Here is a 23,351-nt window from a genome sequence, read left to right on the forward strand (position 1 = left end):
AAAACAGTGCCAAGCACGTAGTCCTCAAATATTATTAATACTTCTCCAAAAAAATTTGAAATAGTAAGTTTTTGTAAGAAAATATAGAATTTATTTTATAATATTCTGCTTTTTATTAAGTATAAATCTGAGAGATCTATTGATCGTCTCATATTCAGATAAGCTGCTTTTATGTAGACTATTAGAAAAACAGTAATAGCTTTGTAATTTGTAATAACAAATATTACAAAATGTGATTATCTTATTTTTACACTGAAAAGAATTCCGGTTGTTTCTTCTATCCTCTATTAAGTGAGGTGTGATTATAGCACCACCTGCAGGATAAAAAGTTTAATATAAGAAATCGCAAATTGGGTAATAATTTAGACAAGCAGATTGAGATAAAGCAACAATCTTACTTTAAAGACAAACACTAAAAGTTACAGAACATGAGTAAAGTTTGAGGGTAGGGGAGAGAATAGTATTTACAATTCACACAGAAAACTGAACAGTGCACCATCATTTTAATTTAAATACTTGTGTTCTACAGGCATAAAACACAAAAAGGTCAGGTTGTTATTACCCTCAAGAAACTTTCTTTCTGCAACAATTAATATAAGTGAATTCAAATATACATCAAAAATTTCCACTTTAGGGCTTCCCTCGTGGCGCAGTGGTTGAGAGTCCGCCTGCCGATGCAGGGGACACGGGTTCGTGCCCCGGTCCAGGAAGATCCCACATGCTACGGAGCGGCTGGGCCCGTGAGCCATGGCCGCTGAGCCTGCACGTCCGGAGCCTGTGCTCCGCAACGGGAGAGGCCGCAACAGTGAGAGGCCCGCGTACCGCAAAAAAAAAAAAAAAAAAAAAAAAAAAAAAAATTCCACTTTAGAAAGACTGAAGCATATATTAGACAAGAATGTTTTGGAGGTAAAAAAATGGGAAAGAAATTTAAAACACTGATTAATGATGAAGATGAAAACTTATGAAATGTTAAGCAAAAAAGGTAAAATTAAAAATCATACCTAAATTAGTAGTTTTATTAAATATTAACAGATCTCAAAGACAACAATGAAAATGAAGTCTCGTTCTTAGTCTATCCCTAGTCCTGCTCTTCAAGGACAAGTACTGTACAGTTCCCTCTGAATCCTTTTGAAGATCTTTTAATAAACATTCTTAGGTTTATGTACAGTAAACACATACTCTTTTTTCAGTGAGTATGTTTTATACTCTACCATTAATTCTCTGTACTACTATATTTAAGAAAGTAATGTCGAACTTTAGCTGTTGACTATGATTACCTCGCAGGACTGATGGGAGGGGTTCCTCAGGCGAGTACTGTCCCTCTTCCTTATGAAGCAAAATAAGGCCCAACGAAATGTGAGCTCAGGAAAACAGTCCTATTTTTTGTGAGTAGAAGAAGCATTTGTGGCACTTCTACTTTCCTTGTCAATATTTTATTCTGTCTCCAGCACAAAATTTGTCCTTCATAACTCTTTTTAATATAGCTACTACCTGTACCTTACCAGATACCTGCAACTCTTAAGAGGCATGGAGAAATACACAATCCTGGTCTTACTCTATGTATATAATCACACTGCCGTAATGGACGGACTGTTTTAAACTCAATCATAAATCTCAATATTCTAGACCAGGCAACGCTATTTCCATGCTTTGCAAGACTGCACTGGCACTGATTAGGCATGTCTAGGGGACAGGAGAGAAAAGACCTGGGGTATATGTGACGTAAATTGTGAAAATCAGTTATATTAATACACAAGAGTCAGTGAAATTAATTGTATACAAACTTAACAGACTAAATTGCCTTTTAAGGAGAGTCATCCAAGTTCTAGCTCCTTATTTCCAAGAAATGCCTAAAATTGAGATGCTTTACCTCTCAAAGTGGACACAGAAATTATTCACTAACTTCACTGATAATTTCTACTGCCTTAGCCTACCACTAAGGAGCAACTCAGCTTAAAAAAGGCATCAATCTAAATTAAGAAAAGTTATACACACCCTGCATGGAAATAGCAACTGTAGACATATATATGGAAAAATAACCCAAGGAAAAGAATTAAACAACACATATATACCATTTTAGTACAACTATATGTACTAAATCTTTAATAAATAGATACAATAAAAAAACTGATTTACTCAAAATACTGTGGAAGTTGAAACCCCTTTCATAAAATAACTGTATTGTAAATTCTTCGAACTTCGTATTTTTCTGTTGCCTCAACATCCTTACAAACAGGCTGTGAACGCCTTGCCCAGGTGACCAGGTGCACCAGTGTGATAAGGCTGGTCCCTGCCACAAGTTCCCTTTCTGCTCTCCCAACTGTGACATAATGACATTCAAACACACCAGTGAAATCCCCTCACGTCTTTTGCTTGTGTACTCCATACCAACCCTCAACAAAGGCACTTGCCCCCAGGTCCTCATTCCCTCTCAGATCCCCACTTGTTTGGTTGAATCTGCCCCGGTGCTCCTCCCATATGGCCCCCTGCATGTCGTTCCATGCCACCCTCTTCTAGGACCTGTCAGTATAGGACGTCTCTTTCACTTTCATATACCTTCCTGTGGTGTTATTTGGTGTCCACATCTGACTGATCAAAAAAAAAAAAAAAAATCCCATTTTAAGAAACATAATTATTTCTTACAACACATAGCAGCTATCAGTAGGCCTAAATTCATACCCTTTGGCCCAGTGATCTCCCCAGAATAACCTAAAGGCAGGGGGGCCGGGGGGAGGTGGAACCTAGAGTTTGAGACAATCAGCACAGAGGTCATTAAGAATAGAGTTTCCAGAGTCAGATAGAGACCTTGGTTCAAATGCCCCCTTTGCTACATATTAGCAGAAATCATGCAAATTTCTTAACTTCTCTAAACTGATTTTCACCTACATAAAATAGAGATAACACTTCCTTACAGAATAGTCACAGGATGAAATGAAATGAGATGAGGGATGTAAAGCACTTAAAAAGTGTCCAACACATTAAGTGCTCAATAAATGGTAGCCACTATTAGCAAAAAAAACAACAAAAACAATACAACAACAACAAAAACTATGTTTAAAATCAGGTTCACTGATCACCATCTCTGTTAGAGGAAGTAATACGGTTAAGTAATTCTGAAACACCAAACACCATGTTTGATCCACAGCATGGGATTTCACATAACATGCTTCAAGAAGATGTACCTTCTATACAGCAAAGGAAGTACAACAGTGGTCCCATGACCATGGGATCCACTGATTATATCAAATATGGCATGATCCAGAAGCTGCCTGCCTAGTAAAGTATTAGGACAGCGTGCAGAAAACACAGGTGAAGTGCAAACTCAGAAACAATACTCTACGAAGATGGAATTCTATCCTCCATCTTCTAAGACTTAGTGCATACTCACTGAATCAAAAAATTCTATATGGTACTATGTCCCCAACAGGACAAATATATGAAGAACCAAGGAATCAAAGAGTAGAAGGATGAATGGCTCCACTTATCATTACTCCCAAAGATCCACTGGGGGATCCTGTGCTTCCCATTCCTGCCAATAGTGGGCACACTTTCACCAAAGAACATAGCAAGAGTCCCTATAAACTAGACACCATGGCTGCCTCTTGGACACTTCAGGGTCCCTGTGTCCAGTGATCAACAGGAAAGAGAAGAGTCATTATCATGACAGGGGTAACTGACCTGACAACTGGAATAGGTAGGGTAGCTTTTACACAATGAAGGCCAAGAGGAGTTTATGCAGTGAATCCAGGTGATCCACTTAAGTGCCTCTTGGTATTTCCTTGCCCAATTGTGATGATAAATGGACAAGTGACACAACTCTTGCCTCAAAGGACTGTGGCAATTTGGACCTTGGATCCCTCAGGGATAAAAGCCTGATCACACTACCACTTAAGACCCAGAAGAGTTGGTAGTTGAGTGTGGGAGGAATCTAGAATGGATGGTGGAGGAGGAAATGATGGTATCAGCTGCAGCACTGGGGACTGTAGTTCATCCTACTAACCTCTTCTTTGCTTCTCCAAGGAAGAAACCTATAGAAATCCAAGGAGAGCTGGTTTCCAATACATATGAGGAAGTAGATCCCAGCAATTCAAGGAGTAGACTGTGATACACCATCACAAAGAGAGATTTGTGTTATCCTAGCTGTTGGGAATGCTATTTAGACAGACGACAATTGTCAGCTCCTTCAGAGTCTGCTTCAGCTACAGAGAATTACCTGCCCATGAGCACAACTCTCCCTGGAGAGTCCACATCTTATGACTGATCACAGAGGGGAAATTATGGCTCATCCAACCATGTTGGCACACAGTGGGACAACTCTGACGTGCTACACTTGCTCCAAAGCTCTCCATCAGGTTGGCTGAGGCTTTATTGGACCTGCATCTAGTTCAAACTCTTACTCTCCTTCCCTTCCACAGGTATGATTCCCTAATAAATATCCTATACAACAAAATTCTGTCCCAGCACATGCTTCTAGACACTGTGACACATGAACATTAGATGCATTTGTATTAATTTAATACATTCAAATAAATCTGATATTCCAAGAATATACACCATGTTCATCTTGTGTTTCCCATACCTCTAACAGCTCCCAGTTTATTAAGTGTCCTCATATATCATTGAATTGCTCTCTTCAGGAAATAGCTAACAATAAATAATAACAAAAGATGAGAAAATAACCAGTGTGCACATGGCCACAAGTCACAACTTACTTGCACTGGGGAAGGCTGCGGAACAGTGGTTACCACAGTAGTTCCTATTTGTGCCAGTTGTTTAACAGGTGCCACTGCCACCTTCTTGATTAACTGTGAACTAGAATTCTTGGGGGGGAGGGGGAGATAGTACAGAGTCATCAGCATTAGTAATTTAAAATTAATCGGTACTATGGCAAACATCAAAACACTTTACCACAGCAAACTTCTTTGTTATAACTGGTTTTATAACCTCATGAATTTTATGCATATTTTCTACTATTAACCTAACTGGTCAATTGGCCAGTTGACACTCATTTCTTATTCCTAAAGAGGCAACTGATTAAACAGATAAATATCACAGTATTTCTGCATTAAAATATTGAATTTTACTCTTTGGCTCACACAGAAAACATATAGATACTTTTTTTTTTTTTTTTTTGGTCATTTCTATTGTTGGTATCCTTTTAGTCTTTTTTTAAAAATAACTTTAATTAAACTTTATTTTTTGTGACATAATTGACATATAACATTGCGTAAATTTAAGGTGTACAATGTGATTTGATATATTTATATATTGCAGTGTGATTCCCACCATAACAACTATATCACATCACATAATTATCATTTTTCCTTATTGAAGTATAGTTGATGTACAGTATTATATAAGTTTCAGGTTTACAACATGTCAATTCACAATTCTTAAAGGTTATACTCCATTTATAGTTATTTTAAAAGATTGTCTATATTCCGTGTTGTACAATATATCCTTGTAGCTGATTTATTTTATATACAGTAGTTTGTATCTCTTAATCTTCTACCTCTATCTTGCCCCTCCCCCTTAGATTCTTATTTAATATATTATTATAAACAAAAGTCTGCTAACCTATCTCCTCAACCCATAGCAAACAAGAAAGGGAAGGAGCAGCTATCATTGACAGATACAGAAATAGAGAAAATGACTGGCTGAGAACCTAGAATCAAATTATGAGAGAGTGGGTTGGGGGAAACTGGCAAAGAATGATATTACCACAGAATACAATGAAACTTTTTATTAGGATGAGCCTGCTTCATCAAGAAAATACTATACTACATTCCACATTTTCTGTTTAACCAAAGAAAGATGCTCATAAAAATATACTTTTTAACTCTGGTACACACAGGATAAGCTTTAGTTACCTAGAAAGATGATCACGTATGTAAAATAAATCATCTTCTAACAATGCCAAGTTAATGAAATATTACAGCAGATATCTAATTTTTTTAAAGGCAATTCCTATATGATATGGATAAAAAAGAATATTATAAATTGTAGTGTTAATGTTTTACCACAAATTAAAATTGAAGCAGAATGGCTATTTTCTTCCCGTTTAGAGATGCACATAGCCCTTTGAACATCCCCTTGAGGACGACAAAATCTTTGAGTACGAAGATTAACTTATTAGTTTTGCCAAACGACAAAACCAAACACCTAGATTAAATTAACATATTCAAAGAAAGTAGCTTAATTCAAAAAGTCGAGCAGAATCATCTCTTCTATATTTTTACTGGCAAATACATACAAATTTATATGAGGATAACTGCTGGAAAACTGAGGAGGATGAAAAAAACTTTAATGTACATTACCTGCATTGTACAGATTTTGACTGTTTGAGTATTCGCTGGTACAGCTGGCCTTGAAGTTATGTTACTTGTGGTCTCGGTTCTTGTTACAGCTTGCTGAGGAGATACCAACATCAACTGACCACTGTTACTTTTGATCAAAACTGTTCCTATAGTTAAAAGAAAATAAAATGTGAGCTAATAAAGTATAATCATCACATATTCTTCTTCCCCTTCTTTCAGTGCTATAAAGTGTTCTGAGTAAGTGGTTAGTTAGTACATACTGAATTCCATGTCTACTAATTAAGATATATAATATGGAAAAAATGTTGTCACTCAAAGCTATTTAAAATATTAAAAGTCTAAACATATGAACAAGATACTCCTGAAGAAGGCAAAACACTTTTCCTCATGACATCAAACTATTTATAATGCTACAGTAAGACAGTATGGTAACAGCACAAGACTACACAAACAGACCAATGGAGTAGAACAGAAAACTCCCAAATAGACCCCAAATAGCCCGCAGATACGTCATATCAAATTTTTCTAAAAGCACTGCAGATCAGTGAGAAAAAGAGCTACTATTCAATAAATAGGGCTTGCTCAATTAACTAATGGAAAAGATGAAAAGTTTCACACCATACACAAAAACCCAAGGACATTAAGGATACAAGGATAAAAAGTAAAAACTTTTAAACTTTTAGACAATGCAGAAAACTGTCATTCTGAACTTGGGATAGGGAAAAATTTCTTAAATAAGTAAAGTTTGATACATACAACTATATTTTAAAAACTTTTGATCAGCAAAAGACATCTTCAGGTAAAAAGACAAACCACAAAATTGGAGAAAATTTGGGGACTTCCCTGGTGGCGCAGTGGTTAAAAATCCACCTGCCAAGGCAGGGGACACAGGTTCAATCCTCAGTCCAGGAAGATCCCACATGCCGTGGAGCAACTAAGCCTGTGCGCCACACTACTGAGCCCACGTGCCTAGAGCCTGTGCTCTGCAAACAGAAGCCACCACAATGAGAAGCCCACGCACTGCGACAAAGGGTAGCCCCTGCTCACAGCGACTACAGAAAGCCCCTGTGCAGCAACAAACACACAACACAGCCAAAAATAAATAAATTTTTAAAAATAAATAAACTAAAAAAAAAATTGGAGAAAATTTTAGTTCACGTATATTCAATGAACAAATATCCAAAATGCAAAAAAGAAACACAGATACCAGTGACAGGGAAAGGTAAATTAAGACCACAGTGAGATATCACTTTATATCTACCTAGAGAGAAAAAAATTAATTAGTCCAGTGACAATATTAAGTGTTAGAGAGATGTGTGGCAACAAAAACTCTCAACATCTTTAGGCTGGTAGTGTAATTTGGTACAACTGCTTTGTTCAACTCTACATTGTTGTGCCAAACTGGTTCCAATTTGCATACCCTCTAACCCAGTATTTCTAACGTAAAGAGATTGTTGTCCATGTAAGTAGGAGGTACAAACAAGAATATTCATAGCTGGAGTTCCATTTCTGGAATGGCAGCATGAAGAGCTCAATAAAGCCACTCCCCAGCAAAACAAGCATAACGTGAAAATTATTTTTAAAAACAACCATTTAAAGGCTTTGGAAATGCCCTAAGGCATACAGAAAATGACTAGACAATTATTAAAGAGAATCTACTAAAACTCAGAACAGCAAGAATCTGTGGCATCTGAACCATGACCCACTCCCTCTCCCTTCTCAGTTCAGGCATTGTGGACAACATAAGGCCTCCGTCTTTCCCAAACTCCCAGTTGAGGGCTATGGTATCTCCCTGGGAGAAGCAGGCCAGTAGCATTTCCCATCTCTGCCACCCCAACTTGCATACAGAAGAGAACAAATTTGAAATAAGTGCATCCAAGAGTTTCCAGGCTTCTTGTTTCACCCATCCCTACTCAGAAAGGGAAGGCTCTACCCCAGGGATGGCTCAGAGAATACTTGGGGCCCAATCACCCTCACCCCAGTTCTTTCATAGGGTGGAGGTCCCACACTGGAAGAGGTAAGCAGAGAAGACCAGAGGCTACCACCATGCCCAGTATCCCACTTCTAAAACATGGATATCACTCAGAAAGAAACATGCCACAGCCCTGGGTACTTGCTCCAAACATCTCCCAAAAGAAACTGACTTTATTTCCAACAGAGTGTGGGAAAGGTCAAGGCTAAGGTCACTCTCAAGTACAACAGAACAATTAAAAGGTTTCTGGTATCTTCATGACAGATATAAGCTAAGTCACAGGCATATCTCCAGTTTATCAGAGAGAACAAGATAAAGAAACAACTAAGAAGGGCCCTTCTGGGGTGAGAACCTCAAGCAATGACCTCAAAAACTACCCCTTGTAAAGGAGTCCACATTTAATTGAATCAGACTATGGAGGAAGTTAGGCTCTAGGGCACTGTTGAAAACAAGAGGGTAACTGGCTGGCAGTGAGGAGCCTAACAGCTATGCATGACACCAGCTGAAGCAGAAATCTTAACAGAGAGATCAGAGAAAGAAACAGTCAAAAAGAGCCCTGCTAAAACCACTGTCATCCCAGGGTGGCTGTGCTTATGCCCAAAGCTGTACACTGTGAGGAAAACAGACTTCACTAAAATAACACAGCCATTTAAAAAAATAAACAAACAAACAACAATAACCCACTCAGGGGAGTAAAGACCAGTATCTAGACTTGCTATATTAGTTTTGGGGCTTCCCTGGTGGCGCAGTGGTTGAGAATCTGCCTGCCAATGCAGGGGACACGGGTTCGAGCCCTGGTCTGGGAGGATTCCACATACCGCAGAGCAACTAGGCCTGTGAGCCACAACTACTGAGCCTGCGCGTCTGAAGCCTGTGCTCTGCAACAAGAGAGGCTGCGATAGTGAGAGGCCTGTGCACCGTGACAAAGGGTGGACCCCGCTTGCCACAACTAGAAAAAGCCCTCACACAGAAATGAAGACCCAACACAGCAAAAATAAATAAATTAATAAACTCCTACCCCCAACATCTTCTTTAAAAAAAAGAAAAAATCTATATATATATTAGTTTTGCTTAACAAATTACAAGACATACAAAGAAAAAGAAAAGTGTGACACAGAAAAAGGCAGGCAACAGAAACCACCTATGAGGGACTAGATGTTAGATTTAACAAAGACATCAAAGTAACTGTTATAAATATGTCAAGAAGCTAAAGGAAATCATGCTTAAAGAAGGAAGATATGATGATGATGATCTCAACAAATAGAGAATAACATTAGAGAAATAAATATCACAAAAAAAGGAATTCTGTAGTTAAAAAGTACAATAACTGAGGGCTTCCCTGGTGGCACAGTGGTTGAGAGTCTGCCTGCCGATGCAGGGGACATGGGTTCATGCCCCGGTCCGGGAGGATCCCACATGCCGCAGAACAGCTAGGCCCGTGAGTCACGGCCACTGAGCCTGCGCGTCTGGAGCCTGTGCTCCGCACCGGGAGAGGCCACAACAGTGAGAGGCCCGCGTACCGCAAAAAAAAAAAAAAAAAGTACAATAATTGAAATAAAAATTTCACTAGAGAGGCTTAACAGCGGACTTGAATGAACAGAAGATAAGTCAGTGAACTTGAAGATAGTTCAAAAGAGATTATGCAATCCAAAGAACTGAGAGAAAAAAGAATGAAGAAAAATGAACAGAGCTTCATAGAAACACGGGACAATGATAGGCGCACCAACGTAGGCATAGTGTGAGTACCAGAAAGAGTGGGAGAGGGAGGGGAAGGAGGGAGGGGGGGGAGAGAAAGAGAGAGAGAGAGAGAGAGATAGGAACAGAAAAAATATTCAAAGAAATAATGGCTGACAATTTCCCAAATTTGATGAAAAATAATCTAAACATCCATCCAAGTAGCTCAACAAACTCTAAGTAAGATAAATGCAAAGAGATCCACACCAAGACACAATATGATAAAAATGTACAAAGAGAAAATCTTGAGAACACCAGGAGAAAAATGTACAAGAGTACTGCATTAATAGGATTAACAGTTAACTTCTCATTAGAAACAATGGAGGCCAGACAGCAGGGGTATGACACATTCCACTTGCTGGGGAAAAAACAAAAAAAAACAACTATCAACCAACAAGCAGACATTCCCTGAAAATATCTGTCAAAAAAGGAGACAAAATAAAGACATCCTAGACTGGGACTGACATATACACACTACTATATATAAAATAGATAACTAATAAGAACCTACTGTATAGCACAGGGAACTCTACTCGATACTCTGTAATGGCCTATATGGGAAAAGAATCTAAAAACAGAGTAGATATATGTATATGTAAAACAGATTCACTTTGCTGTACACCTGAAACTAACACAGCATTGTAAATCAAATATACCCCAATAAAAACGTAAAAAAAAAGACATCCTCCTTAGAGCACTGAGTGCTAGCAGACAAACCAGACAGGAAATACTAAATGAAGTTCTTCAGGCTGAAAACAAGAGACTCCAGAAACTAACTCAAATTCACATGAAAAGGGCACTGGTAAAGTTAATTATATAATTTATATGCATATTACTGCTTTATCTTAATGGGTTTAAAAAACAACTATATAGAACAATATATATAATTGTATTCTTGAACCTATAACATATTAGAAATGTAACATATTTGTGAACAATAACACAAAGAAAGTGGTCAGGAGCAAAGTTGTACTGCACTAGGGAAATGACTTCAGATGGTAACTGGAATCTATAGGAACAAATGAAGAAAACTAGGAATGGTAAATAAGAAGGTAATAAAACAAATGCTACAAATATATCCTTGTGCTCCTTTCTTCTGTCAGCATCTTTAAAAGACATGTAATTACATAAGGTAATAATTATAACAAGGTATTGTTGGGTTTGTAACATATCTAGATGCAATATGTAGAGCAATAATAGCACAAAAATAAAAAAGAGGGAAATGAGCTAAAGAGGAAAAATGTTTCTACATCTCACTGAAACAAGTTAATATAAATGTGAAGTAAATTCTAATAAGATGTATATTGTAAGCCCAAGAGCAATCACTAAAAAATATATTCTTTTTTTTTTTTTTTTTTGCGGTACGCGGGCTTCTCACTGTTATGGCCTCTCCCGTTGTGGAGCACAGGCTCCGGACGCACAGGCTCAGCGGCCATGGCTCACGGGCCCAGCTGCTCCACGGCATGTGGGATCTTCCCGGACCAGGGCACGAACCCGTGTCCCCTGCATCGGCAGGCAGACTCTCAACCACTGCGCCACCAGGGAAGCCCAAAATATATATATTCTTAAAAAATATTATAAAGGAATTAATATGTTACACTAGAAAATATTCACTTAATGCAAAGGAAAGAGGGAACAGAGGAAGAGCAAATAAGAGAAAATATATAGAAACAAAAGTAAATGGCAGGCTTAAACCCAACTATATCAGTAACATTAAATGTGAATGGATTAAATAATCCAATCAAAAGGCAAAAAGTGTCACACCCAATTATAAAATAGGATTCAACTATATGCTGCCTACAGAAGACACACTTTAGACTCAAAGACACTAGAAAGGTCAAAGTAAAAGGACAGAAAAGACATATCATCCAACAGCAACCATAAGAAAACTGGAGTGGCCATACTAATATCAGATAATAGAGTAAAACATAATGTGTTACTGGAGATAAAGAGGGGTACTTTATAATTGATAAAACAGCCAATGGATCAGGAAGATTTAACAATTACAAACATATATGCACCAAACAACAAAGCCCAAAATATATGAAGAAAAGTTGACATAAACGAAGGAAAAAATAGAGAATTCAACAATAATACTTGCGAGACCTCAACACTCTACTTTCAATGAAAGATAGATGTCTAGGTAGAAGATCAACTAGGAAATCAAATACTTGAACAACACTATAAACCAACCATACCTAAAACACATCAATAGTATACTCCACCCAACAACAGCATTTTTCTTAAGTGTATGTGGAACAGTCTCAGGATAGACTACATGCTAGGATATAAAACAAGTTTAAATAAATTTAAAAGGACTGAAATCATACAATGTGTGGTCTCCAACTACAATGGAGTGAAATTAGAAATCAGTAACAAAAAGAAATTAGGGGAACTCACAAATATGTAGAAATTAATTACTGCTAAGTAGCCAGTTGGTCAGTTAAGAAATCACAAGGGAAACTGGACTATACTTTGAGATGAATGAAAATGAAGACACAACATACCCAAATTTATGTGATGCAGCTAAAGTAGTGTTTAAGGAAAATTTATACAGCTGACCCTGGACAACATGGGGGTTGGAGGTACTGACGCCCCACACCCCTGTTCCGTTGAAAATCTGCATGTATCTTTACAGTTGGCCCTCCATATCTGAAGTTCAGCATCCACAGATTCAACTGATTGCAGCTCATGTAGTAGCATAGTATGCACTTATTGAAAAAAATCTGAGTATAAGTGGACCTGTGCAGTTCAAACCTGTGTTGTACACAAGTGAACTGTTGTTGTAAATCCCTCTATTTTAAAAGAAGGATTAGGGCTTCCCTGGTGGCGCAGTGGTTAAGAATCCGCCTGCCAATGCAGGGAACGCAGGTTCAAGCCCTGGTCGAGGAAGATCCCACATGCCATGGAGCAACTAAGCCCGTGCACCACAACTACTGAGTCTGCGCTCTAGAGCCTGCGAGCCACAACTACTGAAGCCCGTGCACCTAGAGCTCGTGCTCTGCAACAAAAGAAGCCACCACAATGAGAAGCCCGCGCACCACAATGAAGAGTAGCCCCTGCTTGCCGCAACTAGAGAAAGCCCGCGTGCAGCAATGAAGACCCAACACAGCCAAAAATAGATAAATAAATTTATATATTAAAAAAAAGATCTGAGGAGATGTGGGAAGCCCTGAAGGATTTCAAGTAGGAGAGACATTATTATATTTGCATTTCAAAAAAAATAAAAGAAAAGAACGATTATTTGAATTAATAACTTAACCTATCTTAAGACATTGGGGAAAAAAGCAAAATAAAAACTATAGCAAGCAGACGAAAGAAAATTAATAAAGATTAGAGCAGGGATCAATAGAATAGAGAATAGAAAAACAACTGAGAAAAATCAAAACAAAAGTTGGTTCTCTGAACAGACCAACAAAATTGACAAATCTTTACCTAGATTAACTAAGAGAAAAGGAGAGAAGGCTCAATCTGCTAAAATTAGGAATGAAAGAGGGGATATGACCACTAATCTTACAGAAAGAAGGATTATAACAGAATACTATGACCTATTATAAACCAATAAATTGGATAAATAATATGAAATTGACAAATTCCTAGAAACACATAAACTACTAAAACTAACTTAAGAAAATGGGCAACCTGAATAGATCTCTAACAAACACAGATTGAATTAATAATCAAAAATAGTATCCACAAGATAAGCTCAGTTCCAGATGGCTTCACTGATGAATTCTACCAAACATCTAAGGAAAAATAAATCCTTCACAGATTTTTCTAAAAAACAGAAGAGGAGGGGCTTCCCTGGTGGCGCAGTGGTTGAGACTCCGCCTGCCGATGCTGGGGACGCGGGTTTGTGACCCGGTCGGGGAGGATCCCACATGCTGCGGAGCGGCTGCGCCCGTGGGCCATGGCGCTGAGCCTGCGCGTCCGGAGCCTGTGCTCCGCAGCGGGAGAGGCCACAACAGTGAGAGGCCCGCGTACCGCAAAAAAAAAATAAAAAAAAACAGAAGAGGAAACGTGTCAATTCATTCTGTAAGGTCGGTATTACCCTGATATTAAAACCAAAGACATCACATGAAAACTAGAGACCAATATGTCTTATGTATACCAATGCAAAAATTCTCAACGGAGTACTACCAACTGAATCCAGCAACATTTAAGAAGTGTTATACCCTATGACCAAGTGATATTTATCTCAGTATGCAAGGTTGGTTTAAGACCCACAGTGAACACCATACTTAGTGGTGAAAGACTAAATGCTTTTCCCCTAAGATCAGGAACATTTGAGATGAGGAATGAGACAAAGATGCCTACAATCATTATCACTTTTATTTAACATTATACTGAGAGTTCTAACCAGGGAAATTAAGCAAGAAAATAAAATAAAAGGCATCCAGAATAGAAAGTAAAACTATCCACATATATTATGATCTTCTATATAAAAATCCAAACAAATCCACGAAAAAAGCCATTAAAATTAATAAACAAGTTCAGCTAGGAAGAGGATACAAGATCAATTTTAAAAAATCAACTGTATTTCTATACATTTACAATGACTAACTATAAATGGAATTAAGAAAAAAAATCTATTTACAATAGCATCAAAAATAATATACTTTAGGAATAAATTTAAGAAAATAAGTGTAAAAGCAATACTGTGGAAACTACAAACTGTTGCTGAAAGAAATTAAACATCTAAATAAATGGAAAGGTATCCCATGTTTGTGGACTGAGAGACTTATACTTACTTTGCAGGACAGTTAAAGGGATCAATTGAGACAATATGAGCAAATTTATGAATTTTAAAGTTATTGGTGGTAGTTGTTATTAATGCCTTAAGGTCCACAACCTTTGAGTCTTTCTAACTCAAATATGAGTTAAAGCGACTTCACAGCCTTTGAAATCCAAACTGTGGAGGGCGCATATGGTGAACACTGAAGACAACTGCCTCTCATTTCATGACGTCCAGGAGCACTGTTACAACTGTGGGAGCAGATGATCATGTAATATTCCTTTGATAAAGCTAGGGTGGAAACAAGAACCACGAAGATTATCCAGGAACTAATTCAGGAATTTGAGAAATGCAAAACCTATACCATGTCTCAGCATGAAGGAGTTGATGAAAAAGGACCAGAACCATTTCACAAGCAACTTTTCACAAACTTCTGTATAGTAAGACTGAGAAGCAGAATTTATGAAGCACAGTCTATGACATAAAAGAAGCAATCAAGTCCTTACTCATCACTCTGAAATACATTATAGAAGAGACACAGAATAGCAAAAACGGAAAGAGCCACAGTCTGGTCTAAATCCCACAAATTCATAAAAAAGAAGACTGAAGAGATTACCAAAAATATTCAACAGAATAATCTTCAGGGCTTTGCTACAGTTTCTTTCATTTCCTCACAATGCCCCCCTTTTTGTTTCCAGCTCCTGCTCCCTAGAAAAACCTGTGGTGCATATGCATATTTTTTTAAAACTAGTTCTGTTCACAGAGGAAATTCTGAAGTAAAGAGAAATCAAATACTTATTCATTACCTTGGGAAAATCAGAGCTGACTCCTATGTAATTTAAGCATCCTTGAGCAATCCTCTGCTAATCCTCAGTATATAAAAGAAGTAGAACAAGACCTTTTTAAAATGTTATTTTAATCAGTGTTTCTGTGTCATTCCTCAAGTATTGGTTATCTTATTGTGCATCTGTGAGAGCACAAATATGAGTATGTTCTTCTGCCACACCTCAGCAGAAATTCCAAAAGCTGCTCTTCAAGGTAACTTCTCACCTCCTCTCTAAATAACAACTAAAGGCAATTTATCTCCTCTCTTTTGTGGGAATTTATCCATGGTCGACAGCATAACAAGTTATAGTGTAGTGCATACTTAGGCTGTGGTCCCGGTTTGCTGCTGTTTTGCTCTAGCAAGTTTCAGTTTTTGTTTCTCTGTGTAATAAAAAGATCAGGTTCTAAAATGCTATAAATCGCCTTTTAACATTGCTACGCAAGGAGGCATATTGTACACACACCAAGTGGTAAGCACAGTGTTGCGGAAAGAGTAGAGTTAAACAGACCTGAATTCAAATTCCCTGTGACATCTATGACTTGTCTGACATTGGGCAAATTCTTTACCCTCAGAGACCTTTTTCCTTATTTGCTATCTATCTATTATGACCAGCAAACAAAAGAATATAAATAATGTATAAAAATAATAATGGATGAAAAGTGCCCAGCAATATAATGTTGTATGTCAATTGTAGCTCAATTTTTTAAAAAAGTGCTTAGCACAGTACGCCCTCAATAAATGATCCATTCCCACTTACCAGCAAGTTTCCACTCCTGAAAGTTCTTCTCTCTTAATACTTTTTTGATTGTTTCTAAACCAACTTCACTGACTAGATAGGAATTTTGTTTTTAACAAATTAGGAGTAATTTCATTCAAACACATTCATAGCTACTTTATAAGAGTGCATGTAGGAGGACAATTTAGAGCCAGCAGAAAATGTATCCAGTGGTGCACACAGCCTTAAGTGTAGGTACCTCGTGTACAATACAAAACTAAAACACAGCTACAACAGAACATTAGGTACAAAAGAGGCACCCTCATTTTGCTAGGGGAAACTGACATCACGTGAACCAAATGCTTCCACTTCTTTACCACCTTTGGGGGTCAGAGTTCCCATTTCTGCTCAGCAAAATACATAGAAAATAATCAAATTATGAGTAGAGTTTTTTTCCAAAGAAGATAACACGTGCTTTTTTTCCCCACTGAAATTCCAAGTGACTTTCATTTGAGGAAAGAAAACAAGGTAGAACACTCCAACACCATTCTGCATATTTACGATATGCAAATGATCACAAAGCAAAACCTTTGTCTCAGTCGTGAAAAACAGCCCCACAGAGTACACTCTAGTATAAAAAGTAGTCACAGGCTCATTAACGGTAGCATTCACACAATGCTTCACAAATAACCACCTCATGGCTCGGACCTGTCAACTCTGGCATTTGCTCCCTGTGAAAGGGCTCCTTCTAACTCAAAGTTACTTACAATCATCACACATCTGAAAATTGTGCGGGAAGCAACATTATTCATTTCTAAGCAGTAAACTTACTTAGGCTTGTTTAAATTTAAAATTCACTTTCGGTCTTAACACACAAGAGCCTTTTAAAAACACTTTTTTTTAAACATAGTAATCTAAGCGTGTGGATATAAAAATTGATCCTTTCTCCATATGAAAATAAACTTTAGCGATACTCCTTATCTTCCCGCACCTAAGAGCCAGTGCCTCAAAGGCCCTCCTGAACAGGCTGCTCCAGCTTTTCCTGTGTCACTTAAGGGAAAAGATGCTCTCTTTAAATAGGAAAAGAAAAACTATGCAGTAAGGACTCAAAGATGCTATCTTGACTGTAACGCCAAATCACTGCCCCGCAAAGTCAAGATTATGAAAGGTTCTCTTGGCTGAGGTTTTTAGAACTCCCAGCGAGAAGGCGCAATCCCGGGCTGCGACGTTTCCCGTGTCACCGCTGGCCGGCCCGAGGGATAAGCCGGAAAAGGTGAGCGACATACCTGGAGGAAGCTGAAAATTAGCAGGCAACTGGATTGTTGTGGTGTTGGGTGCTTTCACAGCGACAATCTGAGGAGCTGGCAGACGAGGGCCGCTGCTGAGTTTAGGAAGAGCACTGACAGGAGCCACTTTAGTCACCAGGGTCCCCACGGGGGACCGCAGCGGCTGGGGCGCCGTGGACTCCACGCAGACACTGACAGGAGCCTTAGTCACGGCGCCCAAGGCCACCGGAGTGCTCTCCACCCGGACTGGCAGAGCCGCGGCGGGGGCCATGGTCACGGTCCCGGAGGCGCCCACACCAGCTGGGGGAGCGGCGCCGGGCGGTTCTGTGAGGCCCGCGGGCATCCCCAGGTGGATCAGCGGCAGCTGAGGCGCCGCCGTTCCGGGAGCACAGGCGAGGGGACGCTTGACAAGCGGCAGCCGACTCCAGTGCAGTTCCGGCTCCACAGCATCGCTAGGGAGAGGCGCCGGGGCCGCCACACGAGTCAGTGACCGGCGCCGGCTGGACAGCGGGACCCCGGCGCTTCGGACCTTCCTCCAGTCCGCGCGGCCCCGCCGGCAGCCACACCTGCTCGGCCGCTCGCCGCTTCCTCAGCGGCGCTCACACGTGCGCCGGCTCAACCCGGCCCCTCAGTCTCGCGACCAGATGCAGCGGAGCCCGGCTGCGCGGCTCCCGGAAGGGCGTCACTTCGGCTCCCACCTTCCACCAAAACTCTGCGCGGCGGATTCCCCCGCCAGAAATTTCAAAACTACAAACCCAGAGCAGCCCAAAGCCCCCTACGCGCGCTCTGCACGGCCCCTCTGCGCGACCACGCCAGCCATGTTTATATAGCCACGCGGAGACCTCGCGCACGCGCACCAGCTGCCGCCGCTGCCCCGGGCTTCCCCCAGAATCCGGCCGCGTGATTGGCCACAGACTGGAATCGCGCTCGTGACGTCAGTAGGGACGGCTCCAGAGGGCGTTAGAATCCGCCTCTGAATCCTGAGGAAAGAGGGGCGAGGTGCCAGAAATCTACAACGTGGCGAGGCCAGACAGCACTTGGAAAACTGCGGTATCCGCGTTCTGCTCTCTCCTTGGTATCCCCAGTTGCGTGTTCCTTGAAGAGCCCGGACTATACTTTCCACAGCCTTCTACTTTTTAAGGAAACAGTGTGGAAGACCGATTTCAGAGAACGATAACAAAGTAAGAACTCAATCACGCTTCCTCACTGTTTTTCTGCTGGCTTGGCTGTATAGCGTCGTTAGAATGAGCATTGCATTTGACACTGTGAAAAAAAACCTTCCATTTCTTTCTTTTAAATGTTTAAGCATGGCGTATAATTTTACAGTCTGTAAAATGTGCCTATTTTCGTATAATTAATTTAGGGTTGAGCTGCCCCAAGGGAAAATCTCTTTCTTCCTTGGCGTTGCTGTAGATGTCTCCGTCACCTCTGAGCTTATTTAAGTTGTTTACATGTCTGTCTGCTAGGAAACTGGGACAGTGTCTTTTGATTCCTACATCCTCAGATTCTAGCGCTTAGATTTTAAGTGCAATGCTAGATATTCTTTGAATAAGTGAAAAGAGTGTGGCAAATGAATCAATAATACAAGTAAAATATGGGAAAACTTGCCCCTTAGAGATCTAATCAGAGAAGATGCCTTGATTTCAGGCTGGTGTCCTAATATTATATATTTTAGGAACTGACACTATACTGAATGAGATAGATTATGCAGGTAGGCAGGCAACGTGACCTTTACGGCTTCTAGTTCTGTCCCACCCTGTATGTTCCAACAGACAGGATCTACTCACAGTCCTCACACGTCACTGCATTTGCCATCTCCCACATCTCAGCCAGCCCAAATCAAGAACCCATCTCATGACCCAAATCAATCGCAACATTCCCCATTTTATGAAGACTTACTTGATCACTTACTTACCTTACAGAAAACCCCTCCAAGTGGAGTTGAAGAGAGGAAAACTAAATTTATTGAGCACTTTTTGCGTGCTGGTCTTAGGAGATACCTTTCTTTCTCCTTTCTTTCTTTTTTTATTTCTTTCTTTCTCTTTCTCTCCCTCCCTCTTTCTTTCTTTACCACCTCATTTTACTGACTTAAAAACTGTAAGAGTAGTTTATCTATGAAGCTGGGAATCTAACCAGTCTGTATGAAGCCAAAGTACATCTCTTTCCACTACTCCACAAATGTCTGATTCATCTTATATCCTCCATTGCCACTGGCAAAATGCCTTGCACAGAAAAGGTATTTAATAAATAATTTGCTAAGTGAATGAGTTAAATGGAGCCATGCAACATTTTCAGTGAAGCAAAACCATCTAGTGCATTTGAATCTTAGACCTGCTTTTTACTAGATAGGCAAATTGTTTAGCCTTGGTTTTTCTCTCTCCGTGTAGTATAGTTCAGTGAATGCTAGAGGAAGGAAGGCTCAGAAGTTTGCTCTGAGAACTACCCTTTTCTAAACTTCCATTAAACCCCACCTCCAACTCACATACTTTATTTAGGTATGTAAATAACCTCTATCAAGTTACTAAGAGGCTTGACTTGAGGAAGTATACTTTCTTTTTAAGGTGACCTTGAACATTTTTCTTTTATGTTTGCTTTATAATTTGCCTTGCTAATGGAAACTTTAATTTTCTAGTTGAAAAAAATATACTCCTCCTTACCCAGCACTTGTCCTGATATTTGGAGTTTAGCAATAATTATGTTTAGTACATTTCCTTCCTATAGAAACTTATAATAATAAAATAGGATACACAGGAAGGCAAAATGCATTTTGTCTCTATGTAAGAAAAGAAAAAATGTAGGGGGAAGATTATATCTTGATTTTATTAGATTTATCTGTTAAAATATTTGTAAAATTAAAGATGTTGAAAAATACTTACTCATTTACCTTCTGTCTTAGTCCAGAGTACTAATCCCATTCATGAGGGTTCCACTGTCATAATTTTACACCTCCCAAAAGCCCCACCTACTAATACCATCGCCTTTGGGAATTAGGATTTCAAAATACGAATTTTGGGGAGACACAAACATTCAGATTATAGCGACTTCTAAATGATGGACTCAGTCATTAATTGTCTAGATATTCTGCTTATCAACTCAGGTAATAAAACAAAATTGAACAAATATAAAATTTATGTTCTGAATATTTTACTATTTTACATACAAACACACAAACATAATTTAACTAGGGTACAGTTATCGAGTGGACAATGTAAGTTTTTCTTATTGTCCACTTGATTTTACAAGTACATACAGTCTCTTCACAAAATGAATAAAAGTTTACTACTCTAGAATTTAAGTAGGAAGCCTTCTTTATCAGTGAAATGAGACCAGCTGAAAAATCTGCCGGAGAAAACATAACTGTTTGACTAAGATGGCTATGGCCTCAGCTTCAAAACGAGCCAGGAACAACTGTGTGCCTTCAAGTTCTATGCCTTGAACCTAGTCCCAGTATCTATGTTTTGCATCAGAGCATTTAAATACTTTCTGCAACAGAACACCACTCTGTCATTCCCTTCCTCTTAAAGGAATGTGACTCGAACTTTTTTTTTGGCCGCGCCACGTGGCTTGCAGGATCCCAGTCAAGGATTGAACCTGGGCTCCCGGCACAGAGTCCTAACCACTAGACCACCAGGGAATTCCTGCGGTCCAGACTCTTAAAGAGTTTTGACTTTATGAATGATTTCCAGTTTTGGTGGCTTCATTAAAGATTCAGTGAAGTTTGAGACACTTTTTAACATTTTTAGTGTTTGAAATCTTGCTCTTAGAAAAAGTGAATGCAGCTGAATGATCCTAACATAAGAGATCCATTCACACTGTGGAATATTACTTAGCGTTAAGATTTACACATTTAGGGACTTCCCTAGTGGCTCAGTGGTTAAGAAACCGTCTGCCAATGCAGATTCAAGCCCTGGTCCAGGAAGATCCCACGTGCTGCAGAGCAACTAGGCCCATGTGCCATAACTACTGAGCCTGCGCTCTAGAGCCCGCGGGCCACAATTACTGAGCCCATGTACCACAACTACAGATGCCTAGAGCCCTGCTCCGCAACAAGAGAGGCCACTGCAATGAGAAGCCCACGCACCGCAACGAAGCGTTGCCCCTGCTCGCCACAACTGGAGAAGGCCCGCGCGCAGCAGCAAAGATCCAACTCAACCAAAAATAAATAAATAAATAAAATTTATTTTTTTAAAAAAAGAGATTTACACATTTAGAGGTACATTTATGGAAAAATGATCATGGTATATTGTTAAATTTTTTAAAAGGTTATAAAATAGTATGCAAAGTATGACTCCATTTTTTTGTAAATTAAAACAAATTTTTAATCAATAAGCAGATTAGATATATACTCAGAAGAAAATCTAGATTATACACCAAACCCTTAACAGAGGACATCTCTATTTGGAGATACTCTAAGTGATCCTTTTTTTTTTTTTTTTAATTTTTATTGAAGTATAGTTGCTTTACAATATTGTGTTAGTTTCTACTGTACAGCAAAGTGAATCAGCTATAAGTATACATATATCCCCTCGTTTTTGGATTTCCTTCCCATTTAGGTCACCATGGAGCATTGAGTAGAGTTCCCTGTACTATGCAGTAGGTTCTCATTAGTTAACTAAGTGATCCTTTTTAAAAGAAATTCTGTGTATTTTCTAATTCTTTTAACAATGAATGAATAGTATTTACATAACATAGTCAAAAATTAACACAAGCTTTTTCTTAAAATATGTATTCTTAGTAACAATTGAAATCTGTAAACACAGCTAAGTACTCCCTAGTCTCCTTCGCATAGCATCCAAGAAACTTCACTGAACTTCACCAAGCTGGGAACCTTCCACTGGCCCATATGTAACTACGGGAATTTCCCAAATACCCCCAAACTTTCTCTCAACTTTATGCCTTTTCATACATTGGTTCACATCCCTTCAAAGACCTTCCGCATCTGAAACATGTTCTACCTGGCCAATTCCTATTTGGCCTTCAACAGGCTACAGCCTACACTGGATGAATTCAGTGCCTCTTTCGTCTCTCATAGCACACTGTAGTATCTGAGTTGTTTTTCTTGTCTATCCTCTCTCACTAAATTGTGAACTTCCTGATGTGTGAACTTCCATGACTGTGTCATGTTCATCTCAGAACCAGAAGAGAGAATCTAATACATAGTAGAAAGACAAAGAGTACTTCTCCGACTCCTATTCCAATCCCAACCTCTAGACTGGCTGCCAGGGGCAGGAATTCTGTCTTGTCTGTGTATTCCTGGTGTCCAATAGGAGGGTAATATTTCAGCTTTCTGTTCTCAGTCTATACTTTCCTTGGGTGATAACATTCACTTCCATGGCTTAATTTCTATCTATATGTTTATGACTTCCAGATCTATCTATCTTTGGCCCAGTTTCTCTCCTGGTTTCCAGACTTATGTAGACAGCTGCCTACTGTCTTCACCTGGATGGCCCACAGGTTCAAACTAAACTTATTCTGCCATCTTCAAACCTGCTTTTTCTTCTATGATCCTATTTCAGTGAACCAATGAACCCCTTTCCAGTTGCCTAAGATGTAAAATTAGGAACTGACCTTGAGTTTTCCCTCTTTTTCACCCCTGTTTCAATCAGTCTTAGATCCTGTCAATCCCAGCATCATATCTGTAATATCTCTGTGATCCATCAACTTCTCTCATTCCCACCATCACTCTTCTAGTTCAACCCAAGTGCACTCACTTAAATTATACTAACTGTGCTGTGTCCATGCCTCTAGCCTTGCCCCTCCATTCTA

General features: G+C 39.3%; 1 protein-coding gene and 1 long non-coding RNA gene across 6 annotated transcripts in view; one reads left to right on the forward strand and one right to left on the reverse strand.

The window, feature by feature from the left end:
• The window catches only part of TAF4B (TATA-box binding protein associated factor 4b), a 113,873-nt gene extending 95,469 nt beyond the window's left edge, over positions 1-18,404 (reverse strand). For 4 of the 5 annotated variants that reach the window (XM_060121399.1, XM_060121401.1, XM_060121402.1 and 1 more), the window contains exons 1-3: positions 17,586-18,404; positions 6,318-6,463; positions 4,713-4,820 (exon numbers count right to left, since the gene is read on the reverse strand). In XM_060121399.1, coding sequence (XP_059977382.1) covers positions 4,713-4,820; positions 6,318-6,463; positions 17,586-17,928 — 597 coding nt within the window. In that variant the 5' untranslated portion in view covers positions 17,929-18,404. The remainder of the gene's footprint in view (positions 1-4,712; positions 4,821-6,317; positions 6,464-17,585) is intronic. The other variant, XM_060121403.1, reaches the window with a different exon arrangement.
• A 195-nt stretch (positions 18,405-18,599) lies between these two features.
• LOC132503890 (uncharacterized) overlaps positions 18,600-23,351 on the forward strand; it is a 53,885-nt gene continuing 49,133 nt past the window's right edge. The window contains exon 1 of the long non-coding RNA XR_009534659.1: positions 18,600-18,766. This is a non-coding gene — a long non-coding RNA (uncharacterized LOC132503890). The remainder of the gene's footprint in view (positions 18,767-23,351) is intronic.

Source organism: Lagenorhynchus albirostris, chromosome 14 (genome assembly GCF_949774975.1).
Source record: "Lagenorhynchus albirostris chromosome 14, mLagAlb1.1, whole genome shotgun sequence".
Classification (NCBI taxonomy): domain Eukaryota; kingdom Metazoa; phylum Chordata; class Mammalia; order Artiodactyla; family Delphinidae; genus Lagenorhynchus; species Lagenorhynchus albirostris.